The sequence below is a fragment of the Hyaena hyaena genome, unplaced genomic scaffold (genome assembly GCF_003009895.1).
Source record: "Hyaena hyaena isolate Hyena2069 unplaced genomic scaffold, ASM300989v1 scaffold_33, whole genome shotgun sequence".
In the NCBI taxonomy this organism is placed as follows: Eukaryota; Metazoa; Chordata; class Mammalia; order Carnivora; family Hyaenidae; genus Hyaena; species Hyaena hyaena.
In genome coordinates this window covers 1,680,434-1,696,084 of record NW_024080666.1, presented here as the reverse complement: position 1 = coordinate 1,696,084, position 15,651 = coordinate 1,680,434, and the positions used below count along the sequence as shown (strand labels likewise).

General features: G+C 40.8%; 1 protein-coding gene across 3 annotated transcripts in view; it reads right to left on the bottom strand.

Moving 5' to 3' along the window:
• The window catches only part of DYM (dymeclin), a 343,795-nt gene that overhangs the window by 180,461 nt on the left and 147,683 nt on the right, over window positions 1-15,651 (bottom strand). For all 3 annotated transcript variants that reach the window (XM_039228828.1, XM_039228829.1, XM_039228827.1), the window contains 2 exons: window positions 6,792-6,905; window positions 5,496-5,590 (listed from right to left, as the gene is read on the bottom strand). In XM_039228828.1, coding sequence (XP_039084759.1) covers window positions 5,496-5,590; window positions 6,792-6,905 — 209 coding nt within the window. The remainder of the gene's footprint in view (window positions 1-5,495; window positions 5,591-6,791; window positions 6,906-15,651) is intronic.

The following is a 15,651-nucleotide window of genomic DNA, read 5'->3' as shown; positions in this document are numbered from 1 at the left end:
GTGCTGAGCTGCGCCTGTCAGACGGGAGCAGCAGTGCCGAAGCCTCCGGCCGCCGGGCTAGTGGGGAGCCGAAGGACCAGGCAGGCTGAGCACACGGTGCGGGTGAAGGTGGCGACTCCATGAACCAAGGCGGTGCTGGTAGACACAGAACATGGGGCAGGAATGTGAGTAGCAATGGCAGTTAGACTGAACTCCGGGGCCCAAATGGATATAGCAATTGAAGGAAAGGGAGAAATGACGGAGAATTACTTGGTAATGTAGGTGGCTAAATTGTGTCCTTTAACCTAAGACGGGGAATTTACAAGGAAGAGCAAGTTTGAAAATCAGTTTGGCTCCAACTGAGCGTAAGTTGAGCTTTTATTAAGTTTTAAACTTAAGGGGCGCCTGGGTGGCTTAGTCGGTTGAGCGTCCGACTTTCGCTTGGGTCATGATCTCGCGGTTCGTGGGTTCGAGCCCCGCGTCGGGCTCTGGGCTGACTGCCAGCTCAGAGCCTGGAGCCTGTTTCAGTCTGTGACTCCCTCTCTCTCTGACCCTCCCCTGCTCACACTGTCTCTCTCTCTCTCCTAGAAATAAATAAAACATTAAAAAAAAAAAATTAAAATAACCAAAAAAAAAAAAAAAAGTTTTAAACTTAAAAAAAGTTTGAGGTGGGTGTGGGATACATCCAGGTAGTAAGGTTAGTAAGAGTAAGCGTTCGGCCACCTGTATAGAGCGCGGATTACGTGCCTGGCCCTTCACAAACATGAACTCACTTAACCCTCACCACATCCCCTAAGATAACAACTGTCACCCCATCTTACAACGGGGAGGCTGTTACACAGAGAAGTAACTTCTCCACGGTTCCATAGCTAGTAAGTTTTGGAGCTGGAATCCCAAACTCGGAGCCTATGCTCTTAGCCATCATCCTGCACTGCCTGCCTCAGGAAAAATGGAGCGATCAGGACTGCAGATATATATTTGGATGGTTTTCCGTACACAAGTGCATAACAGGTGAAGTCACAGGCTTATATGTGAAGTCCTAGGGACAATGAGCAAAGAGAGAAGAAAAAAATAACATAGCATGAAATACTGGAGGAAAGTATGTATTAAGCCAAAGGTGAAGGCAAAGCCAGAGGAAGGAGCCAGTGGGGGGTCAGGCTGGGGGAAAGTAGGGAAGGTCTTAAGGGCAGGAAGTAACTAAGGATGGCTTTGGAACCCACAACAGTTCCTCGCATATATTCTCCTCTTTTCTGTATATATAATCTACTCTTTATAAATGTTTTTTAAATGCTTATTTACTTTTGAGAGAGAGAGAGAGTGAGACAGAGAGAGTGCATGCATGAGTGGGGGAAGAGCAGAGAGAGAGGGAGAGAGCAAATCCCAAGCCGGCTCCTCACTGCCAGCACAAGCCCAACACAGGGCTCGAACTCACAAATCATGGGATCATGGCCTGAGCCGAAATCAAGAGTCAGATGCTTAACCGACCAAGCCACTCAGGTGCCCCTCTTTATAAATGTTTTTAATTGAGTGGTCATGATCATGTCATAATCTCACAGTTAGTCAGTTCGAGCCTCACGTCAGGCTTGTGCTGGCAGCCTGCTTGGGATTCTCTTTATGCCCCTCCCTCACCTCTTGTTCTCTCTTTCCCTCTCAAAATAAATAAATAAACTTTAAAAATAAAGAAATAAATGTTTTTGATTGAGCTAAGTATAATCCCAAACAATGATCATCTCAAATGACCATGCTTATAGAATATTCAAAAGACTTAAAAAAAATTTTTTTAATGTCTTATTTATTTCTGAGAGAGACAGAGACAGCACGAGCAGGGGAGGGTCAGAGAGAGAGGGAGACACAGAATCTGAAGCAGGCTCCAGGTTCTGAGCTGTCGGCACAGAGCCCAACACAGGGCTCGAACCCACAACCGTTAGATCATGACCTGAGCTGAAGTCAGACGCTTAACCGACTGAGCCACCCAGGCACGCCTCAAAAGACTTTATAGTTAGGGTTAGGAACAAAACTCAAATAATATATGCTTATGAGATTTTTTAGAGTTTGTAGAAGATACACTGTCATTAAATATGAAATAACAGCATACACACCATATGAAAACATTCCTTACATTTATGTCCAGCCAAAAAGGCTTTTCAAAGCTTTACTCACACCCTACGTCACAGCAATGTAACATGTGACTCTATTTTGCATTTTGTTGAAGACGGCAGAAACATTGGCTCATCTACATTTTACAACTGATAGATAGGAAACTGTGTGGTCTCCTTCTACAGCAGGATTTAGAAAATGTGTATATGAAACTGATCACTTCTCACTTGAAGGAGTTCCTGGAGCATCTGGTGAATCTTGAGTTGCACTGCTAGACGTCTGTGTATCTATTATACATAGATCTGCTATAATAAATCTGTGTGTTTTGTTATGCGTTCCTTATCATACTTTACAATTCCATACCCCAAACACAAACATTTAAGAGAAAAAAGAGTTTCCTCAAGATTAAAAAGTTGGCCCCTATTTCCAACTCAAAGCAAGGTTTTCTATAGGAATAAATTTTGATTTCCATATCCAAGCTCAAAGTGCTTTCTAAATTTGAGTGTGCATACAAATCATTTGGGGACCTTGTCGGGATGAAAACTGATTCAGCAGGTCTAAAGCTGGGCTGACACTCGCATTTCTGATGGGCTCTCTCCTCTACTGGATGACGATGTCCTGGTCTACACCAGCAACGCACATGTGGCCCTTGAACCAGAAGCGCTGGCAGCATTTGGGAACTTGTTAGAATTGCCCGGCCCTCAGTGTGACATACCAAGCATACTAATATCATCTGCAGAAACTGAGGACTCCAGAAACTTATGTTCAATTAGTTCTTTTAAAATCCACTTACAGCTCATTCATTCGCAGTCTCTTTTCTGTTACTGAAGATCAGGCCTTCTTCCTTCTCAATTCCTCCCATTATTCCAGTCTGTGCATCTAGCAGGTAAGCACCGTCCACAAGGCGGCCCCAGCTGGTTCGTCCAGGCTTTCTTCCTATAATCCCTGTACAGGTCCACCACAGGCCATCTGGATGGGACTGGCGAGTTTCCCAATACAACGCTCGTTATCACAGCCCCTCTTGTTCTGTGCTGTGGCTGGTGCTTTTCCTTATCAGACCGATCGCTAGAGCCACCTCTCTCCACTCACCTTGCCTGATTTCTCAGTAAGATGGGATCTTCCCATTCTCTGAACCAACCACTCCCTCACCAGAGGGATCTGTCTCTCATTCCGAGACTTACACATTCTGCTGTCCATATGCTGGTCCTCGTTTTGTCTCAGCTACGGAGGGACAAGCAGGAACTTTCACAAGTAATGTGGACATACGGACCTGGCCGGGGGCACCACAGGTCCTCACTAACACAAGGCTAAATCAAACTCCATGAAAATATAGCAGTATTTCTTCTTGGTGATGAATTTGATCTAGGTGTTCCCAAATCACAAGTCTAACTCATGTTTCTCATTTCTCCAAATCCAATCACTTTTCTGCTTTACTCACCACAGATAGAAAACTGGGCACAGTGCTTTCTCTGCTTTTCCAACTCTTATACCTAGAAAATTTTTACTTCATCTCACTTGACACATGTTATCAGAACTCGAATTGTGAACCAGCTCATTTGTCAATTTCATGCTGAACAGGCCAGATGTTGGTGTACCCATTAAGGAAAATGAATCTTGTACTGCAACCTTCATCAAACCACGATGAAGCTCCCCATACACACAAAAATAGGCCTTAACGCAGCAGAGCATCTTTAAATCTGTCATGCTGAACCAAAGCACGGTAACAAAAATTACTATTTAGAAACTAAAGGATCTTAACAACACCTGGAAGAATCTGAGGGATGAGGAGATGCTATGTGAGCTTTCAGTCATCAAGTTAGTGTTAGTCCAAAGTCAGTCAAATAGACAACCACTCAAGTACAAACCCCCAAGAAGCCATCATAATGTATTAGGACCAGACCGAAAGTAACCAGTGAGTCACTGGAAATATCCTTGCTAAATTCTGAGGATAAATACATAATGCTAAGTGACTATTAAAAATAAGGCCAGCTCAGTAAGTGTCTCCAACCAATGGAATGTAAGATCAGAGTTTAAAAGTAATGTGGACTTGTGATTCCCGCCAACGACCAGAACACAAGAACTAATCGTCAGAACTGAGAACTAATCATCAGAATTGAAGTGCTCCAAAGGCAAGGCCTAGAGGAAACCATCTGACTTCCGAGACTTGCGTGACAAATGCTCTACCTGAGAGCCTCAAAGACAATCTTGTGCATTCTACCCCAGAGACAAAAAGTAGATTAAATGTCTCTGCAATGAGGGGTGCCTGAGTGGCTCAGTCGGTTAGGCATCTGACTCTTGGTTTTTGGCTCAGGTCATGATCTCACGGTTCATGAGTCTGAGCCCTGCACTATTAATGCAGGGCCTGCTTGGGATTCTCTCTCTTTCCCTCTCTCTCCCTGCCCCTCCTGTACTCTCTCTCTCTCTCTCAAAATAAATAAAACTTAAAATTCATTCATCATTAGCTTTCCTACCCTTATAGACAATGTCTTTGGCAAAGGGTGGAGAAGGGACAGAAAGGAGCTTCTGGCGATGTCGTGGCAGGCAGAATAATGGTTACCCCCAATGTCCACCTGCCAATTCCCAGCCTGTGAATGTGTTGCCTCACACAGCAAAGGGAGCCCTGCAATTGTGATTCAGCCATGGGCCCTGAGACGGGTAGATCACCCTGGGTTACCCGGATAGGGCCAAGGCGATCACAAGGATCCTCAGAGTGGAAAAGGGTCAGAGAGATAAGGAAAAGGGTCAGAGAGATAAGACATGAGGATGACTCAACAACCTACTGCTGCTGGCCCTGACGTTGCCGGAAGGGGCCACGAGCCAAGGAAGACTGTCAGCTTCTAGCAACTGGAAGAGCCAAGGAAACAGCCTCTAGAGCTTCCGGAAAGGGATGCAGCCCTATGGCATCTTGATTGTAGCCTCGTGAGACCTGTGTTGAACTTTTAACCTACGGATTCATAAATCTGTGTTGTTTTAAGACATTAATTTGTGGTCATCTGTTATAACAGCCAATAGGCAAGTAATATAACAATGAACTGCTACTAGAAGAATTCTGTATAACAAACACAGCTACGCTCCTTTAAAAGCATAACGCGCAGGGCTACAAAATGCTCAGCAAATGTGTTTCTAGTTTGCGTTACTAAGAAACAGACCTACTCCCCTATAAAAAGGTAACACACAAAGCTTACAACTGAATTTTATAAAAAGACAGAAAAGTAAATGCAATTAACTCTGGCCAGAAAGCTGGGTAGGAAAACAACGCAGGACAAGGTATTTTCAACAGAACGAGTAGGTGGTAAATATTAAGCAGGAAAAGTTGATGCCCCTTGTGGGTAACTTTGAAAAGGAACCACCAACAGTACCCATTCCACTGGGTCAGCCAACAGGCACATTTCAGTATTTTGCTTATAGCTCATGTTTACCTGATGATCCTCTGCGCAGCGTACTGATGGAGGGAACGGAACTGGGCCGACATGTTTGCTAGGGCAGCCAGACAGTTGGTGTGAAGGTACTTGTCCTGCGAGGAAATAGCAAGTTGAAAACAGACATCAGGTCGTCTCTACGTATGAAGCAAGGTTAACCAGAAGTAAATGTCAACTCAACTGTCACTGACTGTAGAAAGTTCAGGGCCACAGCCCCTTTTCTCGAATTCTAAAATCCTTAATAAAGCATGGAAAATTCAAAGTTTTCTCACCACGCATTTGGAAGCAACATCTGGTACAAAAGATGATGCTATTCAGGGTTTTCGTTATCCCTATCCTGGTGGATACTGAACTATTCCCTTGCAGAAATATTGATATTTAATTACAGGAAACTAACGGCTGCATGCATTGTAGCACTACAGTGTAAGGACTGTAACTATCTTTGTAAAATCAAAAAATTCTCCGTTCTTAAATATATCCGGCTCCTAAAGTTTCAGATAAAAGATTATGGACAAGGATCTACATTAGCCTCACTGAGGGAAATAAGTTGAACACAGTGCAGTAAACCTGACCATTTCTCTGAGCTATGAATTCCGCACATTCCTTCTCTACAGACCAGAACTGAAACTTGCTCCCAAGTCCTGCGAATACAATCCAGTTGAAGTTTTCCTTTTATTCTTGAAAGCATCCTTTCTTCTTTTCTTTACAGTCTGAATTCGTATTTCCTTGTGCTTGTATCTTCACCGTTTGTAGTTGCTTCTTAAAATTTTTTTTAAGTTTTATTTATTTATTCATGTATTTATTTGAGAGAGACAGTTTGAGTGGGAGAGGGGCCGAGAGAGGGGGGCGGAGAGAGAGTCCCAAGCAAGCTCCGAGCTGCCAGTGCAAGCCCGACATGGGGACTGAACTCATGAAACCGTGAGATCATGACTTGAACCAACACCAAGAGTCATGCTCAATCGACGGAGCCACCCAGCCACCCCTGTTGTTGCTGCTCTTAAAGGAAAAATCGGTTTTCCCGGTTCAGCAAAGGTAAAACATTTTTTATCTAAATATGCCCACTGCTCATTTTTTTAATGTAAAATATCTCTAATCCACACAGTCAATTAAATATTTAAAAACAGACGCTATGCACGTTATTTCAGGATCACGTAATTCAGTGACTGTTGGCAGATCTGTGTTTTCCGACCGTATTTCGTGAAGATGTTCGTACTCTAAATACTGAGATTGCTGTAAGCGACAGGCCTCCCTGTGCCGTGCGCGTTAATGATAAAAATCCAGCCCTGGAATACTTACTCTTGTTCTTGTCATGTTGTACTGGATGGTTCTTATTACCACTAGTATCAGGAGGCTCCCCAGCGAAATTTCGGTTAAAACCCGTTCTGAATACCAAGTAATATTTTTTAATATCTGCAACAGGGAAGAAAAGTTTAAGTAAATAGGACTGCTTCAGGAAAAGGGGGCTTACCGTGTCGACAATCTCTGAGTAAGCCTTAGCTTTGCTCTGCAGGCGAGGTAAACAGCACATAAAGCTTCGTGAACCGTGGGACTTTTCGCTGAAGATGGCACAACAGTGCGGAAGTGTTTATGTCGACTTCCTTCTTAAATATAAAAGAAAAGAAAACAGATCTGGTAACAGAGGAGATCATTAGTAGACAAAAAGGAGAGGTGTTTGAAAGATGATGGCACGAGGTCAAGAGGGAAGACCCAGTCAGGGCTCAGCAGTCTAAGAGTGAAAACAAGAAAACTGAGGAGTCTCTTGAAGAGTAGAGCTGCCCCAACAACCAGAGAAAAGCTTCACAATTGTGTTCAGGAAAGGCCCAGAATGCAGATAAGTGACGCTCTGGAAGAGACGTGCCGAATCGCACTCTGGCTACCAAGAGCAGGCAGCGCTGGTGGCCACCACCACAGCTCGGTAGCTAGAACCGTCTTCCAGCCTAAGATGGTGCGACTCCACTGTAGGTACGCGACACAGGTGTCAGAGACAGAGGCGAAAACTGGACAGTGCAGCAGATTTATGATTTAAACTGGAAAAGTTCTCTGAGACAACAGCTATAAAAAGCAAAATTGAGACCAAAAAAAATATGCAAGCGAACTGGAGACCTAATATCTACTTAACAGAAGTTGTGAAAGGTACAGACTGGAAGGAGAACAGAAAAATTCATAATATGAGAAAATTTTGTGGAGGAAAAAAACTTTCAACATTCTGAGCAGAAATATTGAAAGAAAGCGAAATGTATTCTGGTAAGACTTCTAAATTTATAGTGGATCATAAAATCCTTGGCTCCCAGACAGAAGGAAGAGGTTATCACCAAAAGAAAGACAAGCAAACTAACATGCGATTTCTCACCTTAAACACTGCATAACGACAGAACAACGTCGATAAATTTTTGAGGACTGGATCATGATTCTAAAATTCTACACCTAGAGAAACCACCACACAAGTATACAAATAAAGACTAATAACTATGCAAAGAGTCAACATGAACAGTCCATGCACCATTTCTGGGGAAAAAACAAACCATCACACAAGTACTTGGCTGCCCATCCTTTCCACTGTGACAACAACAAAAGTGACAGCTCAAGGACTTCAAGAGAAGGACAGTAACGACTACAAAACAAAACCCAAAGCAATAACAAACCATAATTATAATCCACCGAATCAGGACAATGTGATTAAGACCAAATAATACAGTTGTACTTCAGTTCTTCTAAAAAATCATTAAAATAGGGGTGTGCCTGGGTGGCTCAGTCAGGTAAGTGTCCGACTTCGGCTCAGGTCATGATCTCATGGTTAATGAGTTCGAGCCCCGCCTCAGGCTCTGTGCTGACAGCTCAGAGCCTGGAGCCTGCTTCGGATTCTGTGTCTCCCTCTCTCTCTGCCCCACTCCTGCTCATGCTCTGTCTCTGTCTCTCAAAAATGAATAAGCATTAAAAAAAAATCATTAAAATGATATTTCTCTGGTAAATCTGCCCCCCAAAAAGTCCAAAAAATGTTAGAAATAAAAAAGGGGGGATGGAAACAGACCAGAAGAACAAAAAAGTAAAGGGATATTGTGTACACCTTCATGCAAGTGCACACAAGTGGCCCCCCCCAATAGATTTTCACTCAGTTCAACAGTCTGGCAGGTGTCCCACATCAACTAGTACCTCCCCCCATCACAAATAACCCGACCCAGACCTGTGCCAAGGTCTCCACTCAGAGGATAGCATACTACAAATGTCCACTACATGGTAACTGAATACTGTTTGTGAGGTAAAAAATGTGAAAGCATAAGCATTCCCATGTATTCAAGACTAACGATGGCCACCATCAAATAGAAGAGATAACCTACGTGTAAAACAAGTGATAGAAAAATTCAAAACAATGAGTTCTGCCAGTTGAACCTTTATAAAGGAACGGTGAAGCGCTCAGTCCTTCTGAGACAGCAGTTCTCAAAATGTGGTTCTGGAATGCTCTAGGGGTCCTGGAGACATTTCTGGGAGCATTCTGAAGGTCAAAACTATTTTCATGATAATACCAAGACATTACTTTCCACTCTCATTCTCTCATGAGTATACAGTTGAGTTTTCCAGATGCTACATAACATGGCTGATAGTGCAACAAGTTTAACACAGAAGCAGACCTGAGAATCTATCGGTCTTCTGTTAAGGCAATTCACTGAAGAGATTTGCAAAAACATAAAACAATGCATTCTTCTCACCAAATTTTTGTTTGGGGAAAAATAGTTATTTTTTATAAAAATGGGAATATTGATGCTAACATGTAGTAGGTTTATTATAATCACCATTATTCCTAAATGACCTAATTATTTTAAAAAATATTCCAATTTTAATTTCTAATAAGACAAATGTACAAAACTATAACCCATAGAAAAAAGCTATTTGATGTCCTCAATTATTTTCAAATGTAAAGACCAGAAAGTTTTAGAACCAATGCTCTTAAGTCCCCAAGTGAACTAACACATAACACAGGATACTCATTAAGCTAGTGGGAGAAGTCTCTGTCTTTTTAAAGGTCACACCTTTGAGTAGAGTTCAGTTTCTCTCCTCTTGGCTCCTTGACTTAGAGATAAATTATCCTAAGGCATCCTTATTTGAAACAGAGGTAATGAGTTCTTATCATCTGCCTGTGTGTGTCAATTATACAACTGGATGGAAAAAGTGTTTGGAATTAAGTAGTCTTACTCATTTAATATTCAACAAATATTCAAATATTATCCACACAGTAAACTTAAAATGTTACTATAAAAATTAGAAATCCAATTTAGTGTTTACATAAAACTTTCTTCTTGTGAAAAATGATCATTGTTTAGAGATTCTGGTAGTGTTTAAGAAAAATTATAAATAACTCCTTGTAAAGCTCACACAGCTCCCATGGGATGTCAATGCAGAATGGGCAACATACAGCAAATTTTCTCGGTAACCCAGCTGCAGTTGTTGATCTATTTAACTGGTTCTTACAAAAGTGATTCCCTGGCTCTCGTATTCAATATTCGTAATACAGTTTAATAGCCACAGACTGTTATCCTGATTGTGTAATATATACATATTCATCATTTCATGGTAAACCAACTCAAATAACATGCAGAAGGAAACCCCTCAAGGAGTGAATGTCTTCCTCCTCAAAAGGTATATGAGAGAATTGCTTGTTCTATATCTTTTCCTGAGCTTTTCTCCCCAGATAGATTTGGCTTTATTGACTATATCTCTTCGAAATGTTTATATGCTGGAGTGGTGTGCAGTAACATATTATACAATATCAACTCCTTAAAGAATCAAATATGTATATAAAGGCAAAGAATAATGAACTTCCATACTCCCACAATTGACATTAATTGATAAGATTTCGTTTCTTAAATATATAAATCCCATTTTATTTCCCCCAAGAGGGGCTACACTATCAATCGCCAATCAGCTACTATCTTGAGTTTAGTATGGATCTTTCCAGTTGCTTTCAAATGCTTTATGTGTGCACACACGGACCCCTAAAACCCAGGGTTCCTTTGTATATTTGCTAGTTTACAAAAACAAGATCATTTTGCCTTGGGTTGAACAGTGTTCCCCAAAATTCATGTCACCCCAAACCTGTGAATGTGACCTTATTTGAAAACAGAGTCTTTATAGATTTAACCAAGATGAGATTATACTGGGTTAGGAAAGACCCTAAGTCCAATATGGCTGGTATCTCTAAAACAAGAGGAGAGACCGCAGAAACAGACACTCACGGGAGAGAAGGTCACGAGACAACAGACACACAGAAACTGCATGCCAAGGACTGGCCACCAGAAGCTAAGAGGCAAGATCTTTCCTCTAGGTCCTTCAGAGAAAACACAGCCCCGCTGACACCTTGCTTTTGAGCTTCTAGTCACCAAAACGAGGACCAGAAATTTCTGTTGGGTTTAGCCCCCCAGACTGCAGCAGCCTGGCAGCCCAGGAAACTAATACACAAAGGTGTTTATCTGCATCTTACTTGCCACTCAATATGTTCCTGTAACACCCCCACGTTGATGCATCTAAGAAAATTAATATTTACCACCTGTGACAAATTCTGATAGTACTAATCACTGTTTAAAATGAATACTTCTATGGCAGTTAATAAACAGCTGTTGCACCAAGCCACTCCCCCAGGACCTCCTGAGGGTTCAGCAATCAATGCAGAGCAGACAACGAAAGACCATGGTTGACACCCATTCTTACTAGCTGGTTTTGGTACCATACTGGTTAACAACTTGAAGATCACTTCTACTTCATTCCATCTAAGCACTGAATAGTATTGCACTAATAGGCCGCGTTTCTTTTGGTCTACTCTTCTACTAATGGAAATTAGGTTATTTCCAGTTTTTCCCCAATAAAAACAATATTACAATACAGATCCTGACCCTTACTATCCAAAATCTCACTACATGAAACTCAGAAACCAGAGATTCCTTACTCTCCATATCTTTATTCTCTGAACGTTAATTATCTAAAGTCTGGAATCACAAAAATTTTTTAAAGAAAAACAATCTATAAAACATCTGTTTTAAGCCACTCATTTTTCAGTACTTCATGACTTCATAAACATATCTCCAAGAGTTTGCTAGGAAGCAAAATTGCAGTCACTGAATAGCTCTTTTTAAAATAAATGTAGGTTTTGGTCAGTTTTTAAAAACTGTTTATTTATTTTTGAGAGACAGACAGAGTGCAAGCAGAGGAGGGGCAGAGAGACAGAGAGAGGGAGACACAGAATCTGAAGCAGGCTCCAGGCTCTGTGTTGACAGCTCAGAGCCTGATGTGGGGCTTGAACTCATGAACTGTGAGATCATGACCTGAGCCGAAGTTGGACTCTCAACCGACTGAGCCACCCAGGCACCCCAGATTTTGATCACTATTAACTAACAGAGCAGCACTGTTCATCACAGTAGTACTAGCGGTAGGTGGGTACTTAAATTTTAATAAAATGAAAAATTCCTCAGTCACACTAGCCACATTACAGGTGCTACCATATCAGACAGTACAGTTATAGATTTCTGTCATCACATTTCAAAGGTCACAGAAGCTGAATAGCCTGGTATAAAAAACACCGCTGTGGGGCGCCTGGGTGGCTTAGTCGGTTAAGCATCCGACTTTCGCTTAGGTCATGATCTCGCAGTTCGTGGGTTCGAGTCCCGCGTCGGGCTCTGTGCTGACTGCCAGCTCGGAGCCTGGAGCCTGTTTCAGAGTCTGTGACTCCCTCTCTCTCTGACCCTCCCCTGCTCACGCTGTCTCTCTCTCTCTCCTAGAAATAAATAAAACATTTAAAAAAAAAATTAAAAAAAAAAAAAAACACCGCTGTATCCATCACCATTTTGTCAAATGTTAATATTTTTGCTTCTGAAGTCCCCAGGCTAGCTACTCCTCCTCCCTGATCCTATTCTCTACCCTCTGGCAGCCTGCACTGGATACTTCTGAATCGGGTATTTGATTACCATGCAGATTGCTGAGATTTACTATTATCAATACATGTGGCTCTACTTCATTCATCCTCGCTGTGCCACAGTATTTCATTTATGTTATCAGCTGCTTGCAATCTTTGAACAATACAAACAATGCTACAAGCAACATTCTTTCAAATGTGTTCTTGTGAAAATTTGAAAAAGTTTTTCTTAGGATGCAAACCAGGAAACGGAATTGCTGGGAGGCAGAGCATGTACTGCTGCAGGTTTTGAGGAATGTGCAAGGCCAGATTCTTCTCAAAAGTGGGTCTGCTCATTTACATAGTCTGTGAGAGTCCTCTTTCTCTGTACCCTTTCCAGTTCATGACAGGGCTTGTAATTTCTGCCCAACTGATAAGGACAAAATACTGAAGTTATTTTAATCAGCATAATCCTGATGCATCACTAGGTTGAACACCTTTTTAAAATGCTTGTTAGTCATACAGGTTTTATATTCTGTTCTTCTATTACTTTGCCCATTTTTCTACTGAATACTTTGTTTTTCTGATTATGCTAATCCTAAAAAATGCTACTCCATCTTCCTGTCTATGGCTTGTTTTCATCTTTATTTACCATGAAAGGTTTTCATTTTAGTGTAGTCAAATTTACTAACGTTTTCATTCATGGTCTGTGCACTGTGTAATATAAAATGTAAGAAACCCCTATCTCCAGCTAATAACAAATATTAGCCTTCAATTCTCTCTGGAGGTTTGAAAGCTCAGCTTTTCACATCCGGGTCTTATTGACACAAGTAGAATTTGTCTTTGTATGTGGGGCAAGGATCATCTAATTTTACTTTTTCTACTAGATAAGCCAAGTTCGCAATCTCAGCATGGTTTACCTACTATTTCTGTCATACTTTGTATTTCCATATGTGAGTAATTTCTGTACTCTCTACTTTCTTTTGCATTGTATCTATTTTTTTTATTCTATTATTAATGGAACACATCTTAATCACTAATGTTTTGTAACTAGTTTGATCTGGTAGGATAACTCCACATTGCTTCTATCCAAAAAAATCTCTGCGCAAAATACTTTTCCATATGCTTTCAGGGATTGTAGTGGACCCTTGAACAGTGTGGAAGTTAGGGGAACCCACCCTCCTCCACAGTAAAAAAATCCATGTGTAACAAAATTTTCACTCCTGAAAAACTTAGTGGTGAGCACTACTGTATTTATTGAAAAGGTCCAAGTACAACCACACATTCAAATCCATGTTGTTCAAACTGTATTTTATCAGTCTCCCAAAAAACTGTTATGATTTGGTAAGAACTGCATTGAACATAGTGATTAATTTGAAAGCAAAATTAACAACTCTGTCACTGAATCCTCTTGTCCATAAACACAAGATAGTATCTTCTCTCCATTTATTACATCACAATTTAGTATCTTTCATTTAGGTACTTTGGCCGAGTTCACTGTAGTATTATTGCCATTATAAATACTATCTCTAGGAGTGACTGGATGGCTCATTTGGTTAACCGTCTGACTCTTGATTTCAGCTCAGGCCATGATCTCAGGTCGTGAGATCGAGCCCCACATTGGGCTCTGCACTGACAGTGCGGAGCCCGCTTGGAATTCTCTCTCTCCTCCTCACTTGCTCATGCATGTGCAATATTTATAGGTAGATAGATAGATAGAAAGATAGAAAGATAGAAAGATAGAAAGATAGAAAGATAGATAGACAGACAGATAGATAGATAGATAGATAGATAGATAGATAGATAGATAGATAGATAGATAGAAAGAAAGAAAGTACCTCTAGGTCACATTTTTGAAGTGCTTTGTTAGTGGTATGTAAAAATTATATTTGTTTTTGAATACAAACTTTGGAAGCAGAAAATTCACTCAACTTTCCTAACAGTTCTAATTTTAGAGTTTCTTGAATTTTCCATGTAGTCAATCACAACATCTATAAATATGGACATTTAGATTTCCTCTCTTCAATTTTTAAACCATTTACATCTTGTTTGAGTTCAAATGACCTGCTCAGAATTCTGATACAGTGCTGAAGAAGAGTGGTAACACAGAGCATCCTCTTTGTTCCAACTTTCAAGAGAATATTTCTAAAATTCTCCAATCTATGGGGCACCTGGGTGGCTCAGTCAGTTAAGCATCCAACTTCGGCTCAGGTCATGATCTCACGGTTCATGGGTTTGAGCCCCGCATCGTGCTCTGTGCTGACAGCTAGCTCAGAGCCTGGAGCCTGTTTCAGATTCTGTGTCTCCCTCTCTCTCTGACCCTCCCCTGCTCACACTGCCTCTCTCCCTTTCTCAGAAATAAATAAAACATTAAAAAAAAATTCTCCAATCAAGTATAATGCTTTTTTTTTTTTAATATTTACTTATTTTTGAGAGAGTGTGTGAGTGTGTACAAGTGGGAGAGGGGCAGAGAGAGAAGGAGAGACAGAATCCCAAGCAGGCTCTGCGCTGTCAGCACAGAGACCAACATGGGTCTCGATCTCACAAACCAGGAGATCATGACCAGAGCCGAGATCAAGAGACAGACACTTAACCAGCTAAGCCACTCAGGCACCCCTCAAGTATCATGCTTTAACTACAGGTTTTTGTACATACACTCTATTAAGACAAGGAATTTCTTTTCTACCCTTATTTTGTGAGAATTTTGCCTTGTTTATCATGAATAGGTGCTGAATTTTATCAAATCCCTTTGCTGTATCTATTGACATGATTTATGTTTTTTTTTTTAAATGAATGGCATTAAGAGATTTTCTAACATTAAACCACCCTTGCATTCCCGGAACACTGCTATTGACATCTGTTCTTTTTACTACTTTGCTTTATTGCATTTTATAATATTAAACTTATAAGCTTTATGATTACATTTATGCCACTTAATAAATTTTTGCCACTCAACTCAAAATCCACCTGTAATTTTCCTTTATCAGATTTTGATAAATGTGGTATCAGGATTATGCTTTACTCATAAAATGAGTTGGAAAGATTTCCCTTTTTTCTAGACATTAGATGAGCTTTTAGAAGACTAGTATTACTTCTTCCTCCAATTTTCAGAAGAAACCATAGCTAAAAATCAGCTGGGCCAATAATTTTCTGTTTAGGATTTTACATTACAAAGTCAGTTCCTTTAACAGAAACAGGACTATTTTGATTTTGTGTCTTTGGGGGCTTTGGTTACATTTTTTTTCTAGGAGTGGAGGAAATCTGTCCATTTCAATTAAT